At 39.6% G+C, this 21,104-nt stretch overlaps 1 protein-coding gene across 1 annotated transcript in view; it reads left to right on the forward strand.

Moving 5' to 3' along the window:
- Window positions 1-21,104, forward strand: part of LOC126183679 (ARF GTPase-activating protein GIT1) — a 288,183-nt gene that overhangs the window by 202,282 nt on the left and 64,797 nt on the right. The window contains exon 11 of the mRNA XM_049925857.1: window positions 18,336-18,536. Within this exon, the coding sequence (XP_049781814.1) occupies window positions 18,336-18,536 (201 nt within the window). The remainder of the gene's footprint in view (window positions 1-18,335; window positions 18,537-21,104) is intronic.

Consider the following 21,104-nt stretch of genomic DNA (forward strand, 5'->3'; position numbering starts at 1 on the left):
TATCTTTCTCATGTTCAGGGGTGGCAAGTTAGCAAAGAACACCACTTACTTTCCAAACCCCAGAACCTATGTCAACCTGTGTAATTGAATGACCAAGAAGCCTAATGTGCTTTCTGTAGTTTGTCATTAACTTCAGCCCGCAAGAATTTGTTTAAAGTTATATGAAACTGATATGATCTATCATGTTTGTGATGCTATCAGCAAATGATCCACAAACAGTGTCACCTGGTCCAACATCTGAGGTGCTAGCTCAGAGCCAAGTGCTGCTACAAATACACAAGAACTCATATTAAGACCAAAAGCCAACACTTTAAATTGGTAACTGCTATCTGCATTAATATAAGCTGTACACTTTAGGGGAATCATTTGCCAGGGAAATCTACCAATGTGAATGTTGTAGATCAATACTTGTTTGGTGCTTAACTCCTTGAAACCAGTGGATTAATTCATCTATGTTCTGTGGTCGTGTTTGGACAAAAACTATAATCTGATTATTTGCTCTTGCATCTAATATCAACCTCATGTTTCCACTGTTTCACAACTGCAAGAAGCAGACTACGTTGGAGGCTGCCTGTTGACTCTTTTATGTTCCATTCAAGAATCTTCTGTATCTCTTTGCCTATAGCAGATCTTTTTGAGCATGAAATGATGAATTGTGGCAGAACATTTTGTATGGCATGACATACAGGCAGAACTGATAGCCTTGGATTTTTCCAGGCATTTCTTCAAACAAATCTTAAAACTTGAGTTAAGTATTTAACAATTCAGAATGTTGCCTTCCATTTAAAGAGCTTAACTCTGTAACTTAATATATTGTGTGTTCCCTTGTGCAAGGGATAGCCACAGCTAAAGGTTGCTGCTAATTATTCTGTGGGTCATCACTTGTAATCCAATTTATCTCGGTGCCCTGGAAATATTTCCCATGGGCATCATCAGTTTTCAATAAACCCACTGAAGTTGAACACCACTACTGCAAAATAGCATTTTCATGATGAAAAGCCAGTCATTACATCCTTTTCTGTAAGGAATTCAATGCCAATAATACTGTCAACCACAAACTTTTCAACAACTAGGAATGTGTGTCCTATTGCTACATTATCTAGCATTATCTAGGCAGGTCTCGATTTTCACATTTTTAGATGTGGTTCCAGCATCTCCCAGGATTCCAAATTGTTAACCGGTAAAGTTGGTACTTGTACTTATTCACATATTCTTTTATACACTGCTGGAAGAAAAATGCAGCACCCTCAAAGACTGTGTTTAGTGGCACCATGTTATAACATGTGCATACTGAGGAGTTGTAGTGTTAGAGTGTATACATGGATGAGGAAAAAGGTTCCCGATTTTTTCCCCCAGTTGAAAATTCACTTTTTCTTGGTTGAAAGTACATTTTATCCATATTAAGTGGCAATATATTTTCCCTCGGAGCTGTAAAACTTATTAATTCTTTGAATAGTGAGTCGTTTATTCACTGGTGTAGAACGTCCCGGCATTTTGGGAAACAAAACCCATCAAAAAACAACATCTTTTGTAAAGATCTTTGATGTGTAGCAACATATGCACTGTGTATTTACGTATTATGAAAGTATAAACACAAATGCCACCAAATATAGCATGGTAGCTTGTGAAGCACTGAAATCTAGATTGCAACACACTTTTGTTCACCAATTGTAGTTCAGGTTAGGTGATCTTGCTGGCTAATGACAGCAGATATTCAGAGCGTAGGACATGTGATGTCGTCAGCTAATAGCAACATTATTGTTCAGTAGTGTGAACACACAAATAAGAAAAGTTAATGGCTTAAATTAACATGCATGCATATAGTTGCCCCCTCCGCACCCCTGTGGATGTGATTCAACAGGATCCTAAGAGCACAGCTTAAATTGCAGCAAATGAATATTTCTGACTAGCATGACTATAAATTTCACAGCCCGCGTCTCGTGGTCGTGCGGTAGCGTTCTTGCTTCCCACGCCCGGGTTCGATTCCCGGCGGGGTCAGGGATTTTCTCTGCCTCGTGATGGCTGGGTGTTGTGTGCTGTCCTTAGGTTAGTTAGGTTTAAGTAGTTCTAAGTTCTAGGGGACTGATGACCATAAATGTTAAGTCCCATAGTGCTCAGAGCCATTTGAACCATTAAATTTCACTACTGTACACGAAACATTTCGCAGGTTACATGGCAGAATACATGTTCCATCAAGCACTTACTTTTGCAAGGGAAAGACAATTACATGTTAAATTGCTCAAGAACTCACACCGCACTCCCCCCACCCTAAGGTTAATTATATTTTTTGCCATCACTATTAAGACAAACTGACTTCTAAACTTGGTCCTTTTTTTAAAAAGCATGTGCTACCCTCTGAGACACATCAAATGCAAATGTGCCAGTGAAATTTTAAGTAGTGACGTAAATGGCTGGTGTTTTGGCCCTGAAATTTTTCTAAGTGCCTGGTCCTCAATGTTAAGTGTTCATTAAGGGTCTTACACTCCTTGATTTAAGAAATTCATTGTACATTCTCACGTGTAACATATTTCATCTTGTGTAAAAGGAAATTTACTTTCAAAGTAACCCTTCTCAAACCACCAGTCAATATTTTCTCACAATCTGTTGGTAACGTAAATAGTTATGACGTCAGTCTTATCAAAATGAGGCCCATGAGAAAGATACATTAAAAGCAGTTTGTTGTTATGAAATATTGCATAGCCTTTGACACATTTTGCTGTTGTAAGACACTTGTGTGTGCGCTGTGTTTTGTCGTTGTAAACGGTGCATTTTCTTTGCAATTGAAGTTTTATTTTGGTTTTATTCTCTCGTTTATGTTTTATTGCCACAGTATTATTCTGCATAGGATGTTAAAATAAAATTCTTTGTTAGAGTATCAGTTTTTACTAGTCTAAACTACAAAAATTTAACTTAAAACTAAAACAGTAAAAAAATCCTGGAATTCCAAAACAGTCCCGCTTTTTTTCCCAGATTTCTTCCAGATGAAAAACTTCTGGGGTTTTTCCCGGTTGTCCCAGGGTGTATACACGCTGTGTTAGTGATTCATTTGTCACAGTCATTGGCAATCAGATTGTGCTCAGGAGCCTTCTCTGTGTGCCCGTTGTTTGTTCTCAGCAGACAGTAACTGTGCTGAGTTTACAGGCGAACAGTGATTGCAACATTCATTCTAGGGTGCAACCATACCCCATGGACGAGTACATATTCCTGTTGAACAACTGCAGCCATTTGAACAGTGGCGCATTTTGCCCTGCAGGAAGCTAGTGGACACATTGCCAGATTGCTGCACATGTTGGGCACAATGTGTTGGCAGTGTCTTGCTGCTTTCGGCATTCATCTGTGGAACATTCCCACACTTGTAGACCAGGTTGCATGTGTGCATGCACACACTCTGAGATTGACACATTCTTTGAGCAGCAGTGGCTGACTGATTATCATCCAGGGAAGAAAGTCAAGCACATGTTGCACCTGCTATGGCACATAGGATCATTGGAAACTGTCTGCTTGTAGCAAGATTAAGATCGCTTATACCCCTGGTCAGACAGCTACCGACACAACGGCATTGCTGAGCATGGCTGCTCTGGCGTCGTGAAAGAAGTGACTGGAGAGTAGAATAGCGCTTTGTCATCTTCAGTGCTGAGAATAGGTTCTGTGTGTATGCTACTAGTGGATGTACATGTGTACATGTTGAAAAGTGAAGACACCACAGGACAGTTGTGTAATCCACAATCTTTTATTGTGTACACACAACTGGTTTTGGAACAATTAAAGTTACATCATCTGGTGGAAAAAAAATTACTGATCAACTGAGGTCATCCTGACCTCGCTGTTGTCATGGAACCAAAGGTTCTGTGTCAAAGGGATAAAAGGGAAATAAATTCCATAACAACCATTCCCTGTGTTGCATGACCAGGAATGCTAATGGGAAAAGTATGTGACACAAAGAACTCTTTGTAAATATGTACAGTGTAGACCTAGTGAGAGGCCCATCTTGGAGTGCATGTGCCCATGACACACAGTCCCACCCCAGACCTAATGGTGTGGGGAACCACCAACTACAATTTGCGATTACATTTCATGTTTCTCCAGGGTAAAGTAACCAGTGCCTGCAAAATTGTGCAGGTTGTTGTCCTTGTGCTACTGCCATTTTTTCAAGAGGAAAGTTATGTGCTTTTACAGCAGGACAATGTGCATCAACACCCAACTACTGCTACACGAAGTGCTACGTGTGGTGCACAACTACTGCCCTGGCCAGCAAGAGTCATATCTCTCGCCAATTGAGTACATATTGGACATGGTGAAGTAGAAACATATTCATCCTCGAGACCCTGCAAGAACCATTGCTGAATTGCAGCAAAGAGTGAAAGATGCGGGGGCAGTTTATTGCAGGATGTCATTTGGCACCCCCCACCCCCCATGAACCATGGACCTTGCTGTTGGTGGGGAGGCTTGCGTGCCGTGCCTCAGCGGTACAGATGGCCATACCGTAGGTGCAACCACAACGGAGGGGTATCTGCTGAGAGGCCAGACAAACGTGTGGTTCCTGAAGAGGGGCAGCAGCCTTTTCAATAGTTGCATGGGCAACAGTCTGGATGATTGACTGATCTGGCCTTGTAACAATAACCAAAATGACCTTGCTGTGCTGGTACTGCGAACGGCTGAAAGCAATGGGAAACTACAGCCGTAATTTTTCCCGAGGGCATGCAGCTTTACTGTATGATTAAATGATGATGGCGTCTTCTTGGGTAAAATATTCCGGAGGTAAAATAGTCCCCCATTTGGATCTCCGGGCGGGGACTACTCAAGAGGATGTCGTTATCAGGAGAAAGAAAACTGGCGTTCTACGGATCGGAGCGTGGAATGTCAGATCCCTGTTAGATATAGTAGGAATTAGTGAAGTTCAGTGGCAGGAGGAACAAGACTTTTGGTCAGGTGAATACAGGGTTATAAATACAAAATCAAATAGAGGTAATGCAGGAGTAGGTTTAATAATGAATAAAAAAATAGGCATGCGGGTAAGCTACTACAAACAGCATAGTGACCGCATTATTGTGGCCAAGATAGACACGAAGCCCACGTCTACCACAGTAGTAGAAGTTTATATGCCAACTAGCTCTGCAGATGATGAAGAAATTGATGAAATGTATGGTGAGATAAAAGAAATTATTCAGACAGTGAAGGGAGACGAAAATTTAATAGTCATGGGTGACTTGAATTCTAGTGTAGGAAAAGGGAGAGAAGGAAACATAGTAGGTGAATATGGATTGGGGCTAAGAAATGAAAGAGGAAGCCATCTGGTAGAATTTTGCACAGAGCATAAATTAATCATAGCTAACACTTGGTTAAAGAATCATAAAAGAAGGTTGTATACATGGAAGAATCCCAGAGATACTAGTAGGTATCAGATAGATTATATAATGGTAAGACAGAGATTTGGGAACCAGGTTTTAAATTGTAAGACATTTCCAGGGGCAGATGTGGACTCTGACCACATTCTATTGGTTATGAACTGCAAATTAAAATTGAAGAAACTGCAAAACGGTGGGAATTTAAGGAGATGGGACCTGGATAAACTGACTAAACCAGAGGTTGTACAGAGTTTCAGGGAGAGCATAAGGGAAAAATTGACAGCAGTGGGGGAAAGAAGTACAGTAGAAGAAGAATGGGTAGCTCTGAGGGATGAAGTAGTGAAGGCAGCAGAGGATAAAGTAGGTAAAAAGACGAGGGCTGCTAGAAATCCTTGGGTAACAGAAGAAATATTGAACTTAATTGATGAAAGGAGAAAATATAAAAACGCAGTAAATGAAGCAGGCAAAAAGGAATACAAACGTCTCAAAAATGAGATCGACAGGAAGTGCAAAATGGCTAAGCAGGGATGGCTAGAGGACAAATGTAAGGATGTAGAGGCTTATCTCACTAGGGGTAAGATAGATACTGCCTACAGGAAGATTAAAGAGACCTTTGGAGAAAAGAGAGCCACTTGTATGAACATCAAGAACTCAGATGGAAACCCATTTCTAACCAAAGAAGGGAAAATAGAAAGATGGAAGGAGTATATAGAGGGTCTATACAAGGGTGATGTACTTGAGGACAATATTATAGAAATGGAAGAGAATGTAGATGAAGATGAAATGGGGGATACGATACTGCCTAAAGAGTTTGACAGAGCACTGAAAGACCTGAGCCGAAACAAAGCCCCGGGAGTAGACAACATTCCATTAGAACTACTGACAGCCTTAGGAGAGCCAGTCCTGACAAAACTCTACCATCTGGTGAGGAAGAAGTACCCTCAGACTTCAAGAAGAATGTAATAATTCCAATCCTAAGAAAGCAGGTGTTGACAGATGTGAAAATTACCGAACTATCAGTTTAATAAGTCACAGCTGGAAAATATTAACACGAATTCTTTACAAACGAATGGAAAAACTGGTAGAAGCCGACCTCAGGGAAGATCAGTGTGGATTCCGTAGAAATATTGGAACACGTGTGGCAATACTGACCCTACGGCTTATCTTAGAAGAAAGATTAAGGAAAGGCAAACGTACATTTCTAGCATTTGTAGACTTAGAGAAAGCTTTTGACACTGTTGACTGGAATACTCTCTTCCAAATTCTAAAGGTGGCAGGGGTAAAATACAGGGAGCAAAAGCCTATTTACAATTTGTACAGAAACCAGGTGGCAGTTATAAGAGTCGAGGGGCACGAAAGGGAAACAGTGGTTGGGAAGGGAGTGAGACAGGGTTGTAGCCTCTCCCCAATGTTATTCAATCTGCATATTGAGCAAGCAGTAAAGGAAACAAAAGAAAAATTCGGAGTAGGTATTAAAATCCATGGAGAAGAAATAAAAACTTTGAGGTTCGCCGATGACATTGTAATTCTGTCAGAGACAGCAAAGGACTTGGAAGAGCAGTTGAACGGAATAGACATAGTCTTGAGAGGAGGATATAAGATGAACATCAACAAAAGCAAAACAAGGATAATGGAATGTAGTCCAATTAAGTCAGGTGATGCTGAGGAAATTAGATTAGAAAATGAGACACTTAAAGTAGTAAAGGAGTTTTGCTATTTGGGGAGCAAAATAACTGATGATGGTCGAAGTAGAGAGGATATAAAATGTAGACTGGCAATGGCAAGGAAAGCTTTTCTGAAGAAGAGATATTTGTTAACATCGAGTATAGATTTAAGTGTCAGGAAGTCGTTTCTGAAAGTATTTGTATGGAGTGTAGCCATGTATGGAAGTGAAACATGGACGATAAATAGTTTGGACAGGAAGAGAATAGAAATATTCGAAATGTGGTGCTACAGAAGAATGCTGAGGATTAGATGGGTAGATCACATAACTAATGAGGAGGTATTGAATAGAATTGGGGAGAAGAGGAGTTTGTGGCACAACGTGACGAGAAGAAGGGACCGGTTGGTAGGACATGTTCTGAGGCATCAAGGGATCACAAATTGGAGGGCAGTGTGGAGGGTAAAAATCGTAGAGGGAGACCAAGAGATGACTACACTAAGCAGATTCAGAAGGATGTAGGTTGCAGTAGGTACTGGGAGATGAAGAAACTTGCACAGGATAGGGTAGCATGGAGAGCTGCATCAAACCAGTCTGAGGACTGAAGACCACAACAACAACATGATCATTTGCATGTGAGAATACATGGCTGCATTTCTGCCGGAGGGGGCACGCTGTGTATGGAAGCAACTGTTTGGGCACACTATACTGTGGTGTGTGTTTCATTTGCTTTGACTTTGTCATTCTATACTATCTGCCATTTGTTAATAAAGTACCCATGTCCTCGTGGGTTTTGCTTCCCCTCCCCTCCCCTCCCCTCCACTCTATAAATCAGTGAGCACCACATTTGCAGCAGGTCCTTTGTCTAATATTATTGTAACTGATAAATTTACTATTCACACATTGATAGTGGACTAGGAAACAATTGATTGTTCACTACTGTGGTTACTGATATCTGACTCGACCCCCTGCCTAATGTCTGTGCCGTCATTGCAACATAAATGATTTACTTCTCCATCATGGCCTTTTCTCCATTCCATGACCGACATTTCAAGACCAGATTCAAAGATGTCTAGTTTTCCTGCCTATAATTTGCTGTAATAATATCATCATCAACTTTAGTTATTACTGGTGATTGATTCCTCCAGACCTGATTATTTTATCTGTGCTGCTGGCTTTTGCATCAATGCTTGCTGTTCTTTGGCGCGTATTTATGGTTCTGCATATGATCTTGCCAATTTTGTTTATTAAAGTTGTTGCTATGGTTGGTGTTATAATCATTCCTGCATTGGTCACCCTAAGCATTCATTTGATGCTTGAGGCAGCACCCATATAGTCACCTGACTTGTTTAGCTGAAACCATTGCTAGTGCTAGCAGCAATTGGCTGATTTGTTGCTTGACCTGTCATAGCCTTTGCATCCTCATGCAGGGATGGGGAAAATGGACCAATTAAAATCAATACTAGTATTTTTTGGTAATTGTTTGGTATCCATTATAATGGGTGTTTTACTAACAACCGAGTAAATAACTAAAATATCAGTTAGCTATAGAAGCAGTGCCAAAATTTTTCATTCTTAAAACAGGTGTAATTTTTATTTACATTCGTTTGAAATGGTGCATTGTTATAGAAAGTGGGAAAAGCAATTGGCAGTTTTTTAGTAACAATGCTGACAGAAACAAGCAACAAACACATGGCGTAAGAATTGGTGTAGCATTGCTGACATAGTAATCTCCCTGTTGTCATGTGTCTTTGCTTTAAAGTACGGTATGCATGTATATGCAATGTCCAAGACCTTTCCCCGCCTGGTCTATTCATTAGTTTCTTGCTGTTATCACCGGACATGCATTGTACTGCAGAATGGTATCAACCTTAGTCTGAAAATACTTGTACAAAGTGATGTAGCACTGTAGTACAACATTTCATTTGTTTAAAAGATTACACATTTGTCTGCTATTTCTATGAAGTAATGAGAGAGGAAAATAATTTCATACCAGTAATAAATTAAAAACTGAACAGCAATTCATTCATAGTATAAAATAAAAATACAAAGTAGCTGATCTGCTGTCTGAGTCTACATAATATACCTTATTACTTGTAGCCCTTGAAAATGGACAAATTAACAAGAAAAGCAGTTCTTCATCCTCAGTTTTCACCCGTTCGCACTGTCTAGTCGTTATGCCTAAATAGTTGATCATTGAGTACAACAAGATTTTTGAGCAGAGTTTCAAAAAATTGGTATCAGTAGGAGAATACTGGTCACATTTTGTAGTATTCAACCACTTACCACTTTTCAAGGAAAGCAACAAACTGTGGACAGCCTAAGTTTTCTTTTATTTGCCTGTTTAATATTTTGATTGTAAGTACCTTGAAACACAGGGGCAAAACTTTCCAATGTTCCTTCCATTTCTACATTTATTATAGGAAATAATAGGAATAAAAAACTGAAAACCAGTTATTTTGGGTGATATTAACACTCTTGTTAAACTGAGGCGGAAAAAAACTGTTTTAACCGAAAACCAGTTCTTTCTGCCAAAATTGCTATCCCTTTCATCATTTATCATATCAATTGAGTAGAGGAACGACGCAGCTCCCTCTAAGTTAGATTCTGATATGTGGATTAACTTCTCTTATATTTCAATGGGCAACTTTGCCTTTAGGATTCACAAAAGTCATCATTTGACATCGGGTCATCCCAGTACTGTGTCTTGTTGACATAATTTTCAAAATAATGTTTTGTGTTTTCTTGACAAAAGTTGAAGGGTTCTAGATTGATCACTTCTTTCCAGAGCTGTTCTTGTATACTGTTGAACAAATACAGGGCCAGAAATGATCTTTCAAACTCATCCTCTGTATGACAGTACTCGCTACCTCTGTGGCCCTTAGTGCAAATCACTGTGTGTATATCCACTCAAAATCCGATTTTTGTACGTCATTCCACAATCTTGGTTACACACTGCAGACTGCACAGTGAAATACAATGGGATGTATACTTATTTTGTCTGGCAGTTCTTAATCAAATTCTCTTCTCTTATTGTTCGGCACAGCCCTTCTGTGTATTGCATTGTTTGCGACAAATGAGCAGCCAACTCGTACTACTCTCACTGGGTCCAATTTAACAATGGTTCAAATGTTTGCATCTTTTTAGGTTTGTGTGCTTCCGAATGAGTGTTGTGCACGACCACTTTAACCTCAGCCATTTCCCTATTAAGCCAATATGCTTCCTAATGCAAGGTTTATACAACCCGGGACAACTGGGAGATCCAGGAAAAACCCGGAAATTTTTTCATCTGGGAGAAAACCGGGAAAAACCCGGCAAATTTTTTTTGGAATGCTGAGGATTTTTCGTTGTTTTAGTTTTCAGTTAAATTTTTGTCATTTTGACTGGTAAGAATTGATACTCTAACAAAGGATATTCCTGTATCCAGCTACTGCAAAATAATAGTGTAACAATAAAATGTGAACGAGAAAAAAAGGAAAATAAAACGTAAATTGCAAAGGAAGTGTGCCATATACAACAACAAAACAACGTGCTCATACAAGTGTTGTATTAACAGCTTACGCAGTATTAGACAACGATATTTCGAGCTTTCATGTAGCAAAACATTCGATGAACTTTGAAGAGGTAATTGTTTCTTTTGCAGAAAGGAAAGCACGCCATGTAAAGCTGTAGCAGGATTAGAAAGAAAACAATTCTAGGAGCTAAGGATTGAAGAAATGTGTACTGTATTGCTTGTCTCTCGTCTACTGGTTTTATGTATCCTGTATTTAATTTTATTTCATCCAAAACAGAAAGTTATTAGCTAACAGGCAATAAAGAGTGCAAATTTCCTGAAGAGTTCTTGTTCTCCTGATTACAAATAATCCCATCCAGTAGTAATTGCGAGATTTTTTTTTTTAAAAAGGGGCAGGATGTCAAACCAGGCGACTGGAAGCAGGAGAGGCACCACAGGAGATTTTAATTTCCGCTGTCCTGAATATAGTTTGATGGCATCCAATACAAAATATACTCGTTTCGATTCCACAGAGCAAAATAGTGACGTGCGGTAGAAGAATTCTGTGTGAAGAGGGGTGGCACTGCACTCTGTCACACTTAAGACCAATTAACATGTCTTACATTACCTTGAACATGTATGTTTTATGTATCACACTCTTCAGAAAGCTGTGCGCTACAAAATGAACATATTTTTGAAAATTCGATTTTTTATATTTTTGACATATCTCAAACGCTCGAGGGAGGAGGCGGGGTGGGGCGGGGGGGGGGGGGGGGGGGGGGTCGCCACTATCTTAGTATTGTCCGGATTTGGAAATGTAGATCCGAGGCTGATGCGCAGAGCGGTCTGAGTTATAGTGGGGAAGTGTTTAGTCTCCACGTAACGCGTGTTTACATTTAGTGATTTTGCTGTTTCCACTTCATTTATTCCTGTCACGTCAAATGAAAACAAAATGGATTTCTGTGGCCGGTAGCTATCACGTGAATTAAAATACATTCACATAATTACGGAAGGCTAATATACGTTATTAGTTTCAGATTTTATTTCCACTTTTCTGACAGCCATGCATTAATCGCCTTGTAGAACAATGAAGTTGTTTTTGTTGGTTTGCTAAAGAAATTTGGTTTTTATCAATATTTTACGCTGAGGCAGTCAGTGTGTTTTAAACAAAGTGTTTAGTTCCACACTATTGGCTAATTTCAACTGCTCACTGAATTTCAAGTCCACGTTTTCATCTTGTAGCTTGTTTTCATCTTCTAGCATGTATGCCATAAGAAAGAATCAGAAATGAGTTAATACAGTACTAGTACTCAAAGAAGATTTGCATCCCAAAACCCACACCGAAAAGCTTAATATCTGGTCGAGACCTATTTCATTGGGAATCTGGACATACAAATGTGCTCTTTAAGTATGCACTTTAAATGTACCATTTTAGTATGGTTCATGAAATTCCGATGCTCTTGGAGTATCTTCTGATGTCCTTTTTCTTTTATGACATAATGTAAGATCTTTCAATGTTTTACACCTATGAACATACGGGCTTCCTGTTTCATAGCAGCTGCCAAAGCGCGGTGGCGCCTGTTATCTGGCACACTCTGACAACTACTAAGGCGAACCTGTTTCTAACAGGTCACGGGAAAATATTGGGAATGGTGGTTTGAAAAGCGTTACTTTCAAAGTAAATTTCCTTTTGCGCAAATTGCACTATGTACGAGAAAGTACAAGAATTTCATAAATCACTGAGCGTTTGATGACGAGCCATTTAGAAGTTTTTCTAGCCCAGAAGATCAGACATTCATGTCGTTATTATGAGCAAATTGATGTAGTGCTACAGGAAGTTCTGTCTCCTCTGCAGTAGCTAATTTATTTGTGGAAAACTTTGAGGACAAGTCACTGGACTCCACTAAAATTTTTACAGGCACATTTGTGTGATATATCCTAAAGTGTAACACATGCAAAAAATATCAACATTATATGTGAAAGCTTAGCTTCTCTTGCAGCTTATTAACCTTAGAGACCAATGTTATATGTGAAAGCTTTTCTTTTCTTGTAGCAACACTATGTATATTAATTTAAAACATTAACTTTCCTGTTTGTGTATCTGCGCTGCTTAATAGTGATGTTGCTGTTAACTGACTACATCACGTGTCCTGTGGTCATCGGCTGGCGGGATCATGTGACATGAGCTATGACTGACTTACAAAAGCACATCGCAATCTCGATTACAGTGGTTTGGAAAGTAACATGCGGTGTTTGGTGGAATTTGAATTTATACTTTCGTAATACGAAAATATGCAGTGTACATGTTGCAGCACATCAAAAATCTTTCCAAAAGAAGTTTTCTTCTCTGACTTTCGTTTTCTAAAGTGCCGGGAAATTCTACGCTCATGTATATAAACATAACCACTCAAAGGATTGAAGTTTTACAGGTCCGAGGGAAACTATACTGTCACTTAATAATACGGAAAAAGTGTGTTTTCATCCGGGAGAAAGTGTATTTTTAACCGGAAAATCCGAGAATTTTTTTCCTTTGTTCGTGTATACACCCTGTAATAGCATTACACCATTGCAGGAAAACTTTTCCTATCTGTTTTTTATCATGTGCAGCTCATTTTCTATTGCATCTGCCAGATTATAACGTTGATTCGAGATGCAATCAGTTGTTGTATATGTCTTATGCAATTTGTTCATCCTTAATGGATGTCCGATTTCTAAAGTCACTTGCAAACTGCTTGCTTTGCAACTCGAATTGTATGTTTATTATTTGTTCAAAAGATAGGTTGCTAACACATTTGGACAACTGGCAAATGGTTTCAGATGATTCCTGAACCTGCTTTATTTCTGATATTTTATCAGTTAATTTAGTGACAGGTCGGGCAAATTTTCATGTAATCATTATTTTTTTCTAAAAACAAAGATGATGTAACTTACCAAATGAAAGCGCTGTCATTTTGAAAGTGTCTGCTTGTGTCTGTGTATGTGAGGATGGATATGTGTGTGTGTGCGCGAGTGTATACCTGTCCTTTTTTCCCCCTAAGGTAAGTCTTTCCGCTCCCGGGATTGGAATGACTCCTTACCCTCTCCCTTAAAACCCACATCCTTTCGTCTTTCCCTCTCCTTCCCTCTTTCCTGATGAAGCAACCGTTTGTTGCGAAAGCTTGAATTTTGTGTGTATGTTTGTGTTTGTTTGTGTGTCCAACATGCCAGCGCTTTCGTTTGGTAAGTTACATCATCTTTGTTTTTAGATATATCTTTCCCACGTGGAATGTTTCCCTCTATTATATTCATATCATTATTTTTTTCTGTCACGCAAGACAGAAAACAAAATACATTTTGTAATTGCAGTAATATATAGTGATAAAAAAATTTTTTGTATTTTACTGAACAACTTGTATTACATCATGCCGTGATTGCCAGTGTATTGTATTTGGTTTGAGATTCTTTTGTGTGTTTTATATTTCAACTTTTAGCTTTTTACCTCTTAGTTCTATGGCTAGTATGTTGCACTAAATGCAATGTGCCTACTCTCTTGTCCAACTGACAGTTAGCAGTAAAGGTATTTATTTTAATATTATAAATTTACACTAACAATTAATTATGAAGATTGCAGCTCCAGTTTGCTGGCCTGTTAATTCGATAAACAACTGTTATACCACTCATAATAATGTCCACATGGAACAGAACTAAAAAGGATACGAGAGTTTATAGTCTCATCTGAAATAATCTTACAGATTGGCACATCAAAATGTACAAGATGGCCGGCTAGCCTTCCTCTTTTGTATCCCTAGGGAGTGTACCGGACAATACATTGGACAAATGAAGTTTTGGATCTTGAAACAGTGCAAGCGCACATCAGGCGAGTATGACTGGGACATACACAGAAATTAGTAGTGACAGACAAGAGCATAAATGAGGAGCCCACATTTTGAATTTCAGAACACCCAGTTGCCATGCTGAGCAACTGACTTTTGGGGCAGTATTGTAAATGAATCCATGAGAATATCATCAATAGATGTGATGGTTATGCCAAGATAAGAGTGCAGTCTCCAGCGCACCTGCCACTCCAACTTCTGCACCGACAACTCCCTGTCTCTCCATCACCCGTACAGGACCCAGCAACCTGCAGCTGGGTGGAGAGGGTGCACCACTAGTTTGAAATTTGAGCCATCCACAGTTTATCATTGCTTCTCCAGAAGATTACAACACTTGTCAAAATGTCACAGTATCGTATTGCTGTCACCTGCTGAGAAACCAAAGAGCTTTTTATCAAATGAAAGAAATATCTGTAAAGTGAATATTCAATTGTGGAGAAAGTTTCTCATCAACAACATACATTTCCCTTGGCTATGTGACTTCAATATGGAACAAATTTGCTCAGAAAGCACTCTGCAGGTTTTGAATGTTATTACATGACCAGTACAAGCAGATTCTGTCCAAAAATACCATGGATTTTATATATTTGTTTCATGGACATGTTATCAGTTTTTGCTTCAGATCTGGAATGAACTTGGCTTAAAGCGTAGAAGTGTAAAAAGCAATGACGAGTCACTCTCTTAGATTTTGTGCTACACTTGAACATACTACCCAGTGTCTGTTCTAATAAATTATGCCACATTGGGATTGTGAAACAGCATCATGGCACACCAGTGTAACTGAAAGTGTGCCAAGAAACATTGAATTTGAGTGATACATACAACATTAAGCAGAATGGCAATTTACCCATATTCTTGTCCATTTTTTCTTAGTTTTTTTTTAAGCACATTTTATGTAAGTGTCCACAATATACAATATAACTGAATAGATATCATGCTATAAAATTCAAAGTTGTATAAATGTACAGTAGAGCCAGTTAACATTAAAAAAGTCTCTCCTATGCACACATTTTCCCATAGAACTTAAGTTTGTACATGCATATTACAGTAAAGTTGTGCCTTGCAAAACTGATATTAATCGTGCTTAATAGTCTCTCAAGTAAAAGCTCAGCAACAAACAAGAACAATAAAAATGATACCCATGAAGCAGGTAGATTGCACAATATATGCTAATATTTTATGTATTTTAATCCAATATGGAAGGCAATAAACGGAAGGAAAATATTCCAAAGTTTTTAATTTTAATTAAACAATATATTTTCTGGTTGTGTATTTTTCATCTTCATTGCCCTTAGAGAAATTAAAATACAGAGTGTTTCAAAAGGAACTTTACAACTTCGAAAATTCGTATAAATTAATTCATAGTACCTACAGAGGTGGCTGTAGTGTCAATTGGTAGGGAAATATATCAAGTTTTGTCTCGCGTAGTTTGCTAATGCCAAGTCACACCATAAGGAGCGCTAGCAGCAGCTGCATTAAAGACAGCTGCCTTCACTGGATTGAGCATGTTGGCTATTTGTTTTGGTTTGAAGAATCGAAGTTGGTGACAACAGTTCAGATAATTTCCATACCAAGTACACTAAAGGTCCTCCTAGAATGCCTACAATTTATGAGTGGCATAAATGTTTTGTAGAAACAGCATGCTCAGTAAGACATGGGAAATCATTAGGTCATCCAAGCGCATCTGCCAATGTCGCTGAATGAGTGAGCCGACATTTTGTCAACAGCCCTACAAAATTGATCCAACATGCATCTCGCGAACTGCAGATCCCACATACGACTGTTCGGCGTGTGTTGAGAAACTGTTTGCATTTGAAACTGTAAAGACTGACGATCGTACAAGCAATAAAAAACACTGATAAAATTGCTTGCAAGAACTTCTGCGTGGATATGTAAAATTGATTACACAAGGATGAACATTTCTTGGACAAAATAATATTTTTGAAGAGTTGATTTTTCACTCAAGGTTAACACAAACTGTAGGATTTGGGGCAGTGAAAATCCACATCAAACATTGCAACATGTTCGTGCTAGCCCTAAACTGAACATTTTTTGTGCACTGAGCAAGAACAAAGTGTGTGGCTCCTTCCTTATTTTCTGTGAGAGAACCAGCAACAGGATAGTGTACCTGGATATGTTACAATTATTTCTGACACCGCAGATCAATGAAGATGACCAACTGAAATGTTTACTTCATGCAAAATGGTGCACCACACCACTACCTGGCTGATGTCTGGGATTTTCTCAGTGACTGCTTTCCAGGTCAATAGATTGGCTGTGATGTGCCAATTGCATGGCCCCCACATTCCCCACACCTGACACCACTCTTTATAAATGGGGCTCATCAAGGATATCGTGTTTGTACCTCCTGGAAATGGGGCTCATCAAGGATATCGTGTTTGTACCTCCTGTGCCAGCTTCTCTACTTCAACTAAGAGCAGCAAGTTACACCTGCAATGCTGCAGTGAGTTTGGGAAGAAATTTACTTCCAATGGGAGGTGTGCAGGATAACAAACAGAAGCCACATACACCACCTTCAGTTAAAAGTAAAAAAAACTTGATGTGTTTCCCTACAAAATAACACTAAACCCAGCTCTCTATATTCTTTCAGTAAATTTATATGAATTTTTAAAGTCCTTTTTGAAACACCCTGTATTAATCAAACACAATTATTTTTCACATCTTAAGGTGCTAGAATGGAGGAAACCTTACAGAAGGTGAAGAGTGGTAAAGCAGTATGAGTGGATGAGGCATCTATATAGACTAGTTACAATATTTTGGAAGAATGAAGAAATTGTAGAAAGTGGGGGAAAGTGTTAGATTGTCCCATTTTAGTAACTTGATAGGAAGGTTTATAAGAACTACAAATGTCTTTATCTCATGTTTGAAACATGAAAAGGTCTCCAGAACTGTATAGTTTCATTTATAATACAGGAAATTCACTGCTGCAATATTGTGCTGGTTAACCCACTGAAAAAGCTGAACTCAGGGTATAAAATCATTTGGCCCCTTGCTTGTTCACATTGTTTATGACTGGAATCCAACTGCTGCTCCACCAGTAACCACACTGTATTCTATGAGAACATTTATGGGTGCTTATTTATCAGTATTTTCTTTCACGATACAACATCATCTCCTCAAATTCTAATGTGTGAGCAACTATTTGTTAAAACCTTGGCCAGCCATTTATGGCTTGAGCAAAACAGTTTTTCATAATTTTGTATCCACACCAATAAAATTATTCGTTAGGATGATACCTGTAGTGGAACTTTTCCTCTGTATGTTTGTTTGGCTTCTCAAGTGCTATATTCTGCTGGATCATACATCAAAGTAATGCTCACAACCAAATGTGGTTTTACAAATTTTATTGTTGTTGTTTTGTATATTATTTGATATCGTTATGGTAGTACTGTTAATGTTGATGAAGCAGCCAGTTGTTAGTGAAGGAAAAATAAAAAAGCGCAGTATGCAACATTTGTGTCATACACATTGCTCACTAATGTCCTCAATGCTACTTGAAATATTCATTTCTGACCATTAGTTCCTTGTCTCAAAACATTCACTTTAGGATCCTCTATCAACTGCATAGTTTTGATTCTAACAGTTGATGTACACATTCACATGGTACACAAAGCCCTAAACCAAGATTAATTAGCAAAGGTATTTATGTGGCAACCTAACTTCCACCAGGTAGCTGTCTAAATACCTTGTTAGTTCCAGTTATTTGTGGCAACAAAAGAGCAAGGAATAAGAGGAAGTGGAAAAAGGTTCTGAGCTTCAGAATCTATCCGTTTCCAGTTTCAGAAGAATCTGAGAGTGAAATGTAGTTTTGTCCATAAATAATTACGAAACTCTATGGTAAAGGTTGTTACAATGTAAACAGTGGCATGTTTTGCCTTTTAAATGTGATAACACTTAATTTCTTTCCAGTTCGTTGCATCCAAAAAAGTTAATCTTACTTGCAGGTCAGCAGCTTACTTGCTGAAAATCAGGAACTTCGGCAGTTGCTGCAGTCAGCAGGTCTCAATATTCCCACAGTTGCCTCTCCTCAGCCTAATGGTTATGAACCTGTTCAAGATATGAGGGGTCGCTCTACCATTCAGCGACCTGCATCCATGTATGAAACACGGGAGGGGATCAGGAGCGCTGTTTCTATCATAAACAAGGTAAGCAAATTACACAAACCAAACATCAGCAGTAAAGCTGTTCTCACATGGGAAGGAAAAGTTTTATTTGAATGTTGAATGTGGAGAGGGATGAGTTTTGTAACGTCACAATGTAGATTTTCACATAGTGAAAAATTTACTTACATGGAAAACACATTTAAAGTCCTGCTGGATTTCAGCAGTCCACAGTGAAACTATATGAATTAATTTGATGCAAGATTGCTTTTTGTGTCACTGAACCGAGAAGACACCGTATTGTAATACTGGTTACAGATCTGAAGTGTCATACGTGTCATTGTTGGTACAATTTTCTATCTTAAAATGTCAGAAAATGATATGTTTGTGATGAAGAAATGTTGTTATACACAGTTCAGTCGCATTAATGTGACCACCATCTATGTTAGATTTCAATGTGTGATAACTACTCGCAGGTGGCAGGTGGCAGCACTAGCAGTGGAGTCTATACAATGCAGATCAACTGCTTGCATGCCACTGTGGTTAAAGTATACCGTGCATGGCAAAATAGCACTATCCAAAGCCATTGCCAAGGCAGCTGTGGTGTAACATGAGCCATAGACAGTAGGGATGAAAGTCAGCTGTGGAGATGGGTGCAAACAAATAGACATGCAACAATTGTGCAACTGACCTCCCAGATGAACCAACGGGCTACCGTTGATGTCTCCTCATTGATCGTTCAGCATATGTTGCTGCACATGTACCTCCGCAACAGGCACCTGGTTCATGCAGCCGTACTATCTGCTGTTCATCAGCAATGAAGGCTGCTATTTACACGCCAGTATCGCAACTGGACATACACTGATTAGTGACAGGTAGCCTTGTCAAATGAATCATGTTTTGTTCTCCATCGGACAGATGACCTTTGACTTGTACAGTTTGAATGTTTGAAAGCGCGCACACACTGCCACAATCGTCGGAAGGATCCAGGATGGAGAACATTCCCTTGGTGCGTTATCCTGGGATTGAGTAGATAGCGCTACCTGGGCGCTAGCTGACTGGTCAAAACAACAAGCCAAGGTCCGCCAGATGTCCAAGTATTCTCGTCTCGAGGCCCAACAGCAAGAAGGGAATGCACCACGTCGACGCACCGTGTTTAATCTAATGGGTAGAATCCTCGTCGACCCAGCTGTTGCAGTGCTCGCAGTGCTCGAGAAAGGTTTGAACTACGCACCAACACCACGGACAGCTCCAATCCGAGATGTCATAGCTGGCATAGAACAGGGAATTTTGAAGCTTCCCAGTGATGTTGCAGAAGAGATCAGGAGAGACATCTGCCAAATTTTAACATGAGCCCCAACGAGCAAGTTCAACATCAGTTCAGCAGAAAGGAAGGCTCTGCGAGACTTGAGAGCGAAGAAAGAACTCATCATTTTACCTGCTGACAAGGAGAACGCCACCGTGAGTTGAATACAACGGCAAGATGGAGGCGCTGCTCGACAATCTTGCCTATCGCAAGCTAAGAGAGGATCTGACTGGCAAAATCCAGAGAAAAATAGTAGATCTTCTCAAGAAGAGTTCTATTCCTTCTAAAGTGGCCAAAAGCCTATGCCAACAGGCTGCAATTCCCCCAAGACTGTACAGCCTACCCAAGATTCACAAGGATGGGACACCTCTTCGCCAAATAGTGAGCAACATTGGAGCTCCCACTTATTTTCTGGCCAAACATCTTACTACACTTTTGGGACCTCTCATAGGCAAATGTGATCACCATATCCAGAATTCAGAAGACTTCATAGGACGCCTGAAGACACTAAAGTTACAAGCGTCGAATATTTTGGTTAGTTTTGACGTTATATCTTTGTTTACGAAAGTACCTCTGGAGGACTCGTTAGAGCTTATCAGCAGCCGTTTGAGAGTCATTGTGGCATTATTTAAACATGTGTTTACCTCAACTTGTTTCTTATTCAGTGACCAATATTTTGAACAAGTGCACGGTGTCAGCATGGGAAGTCCCCTGTCCCCCATGGTGGCCAATTATTTTATGGAAGACTTTGAGGAAAAAGCACTGCAGTCGGCAAGTCTCAAACCACCTTGTTTTTGGCGGTATGTAGACGATACTTTTGTGGTGTGGCCCCATGGAGTAGACACATTACCTGTTTTCTCCGACATCTGAACTCGCTCAGTTCATTATGGAAGTGGAAAAGGATGGCATCTTACCATTCCTGGACGTCTTAGTCGGAAGAAGAGCTGATGGTACACTGGGACACAGTGTCTATCGCAAATCAACTTGTGCAGAGCTATATTTGCAGGCCACAAGTTGCCATCATCCTGCGCAATGCGGTAGTGTCCTATGCTCTTTGGTGCATAGGGCACATGTAGTCTCAGATGCCGACAGTCTACCTGGTGAGCTACACCACCTGAGAATGGTATTCCAACAGAATGGCTGTCCCCATAGGCAGATACGCCATGCATTCCATTCCAAGCAAACTCGAAGCAGGGCTGTAAATGAAGATACGGAGGCACCCACTGCAACATTGTTCTTGCTCCATTTTGGCAGCATGTCTTCGAGAGTGGAAAGAATCCTCAAAAAGCACAACGTCAAGTGTGTTT

The sequence above is a fragment of the Schistocerca cancellata genome, chromosome 1, assembly GCF_023864275.1.
Source record: "Schistocerca cancellata isolate TAMUIC-IGC-003103 chromosome 1, iqSchCanc2.1, whole genome shotgun sequence".
Lineage (NCBI taxonomy): Eukaryota > Metazoa > Arthropoda > Insecta > Orthoptera > Acrididae > Schistocerca > Schistocerca cancellata.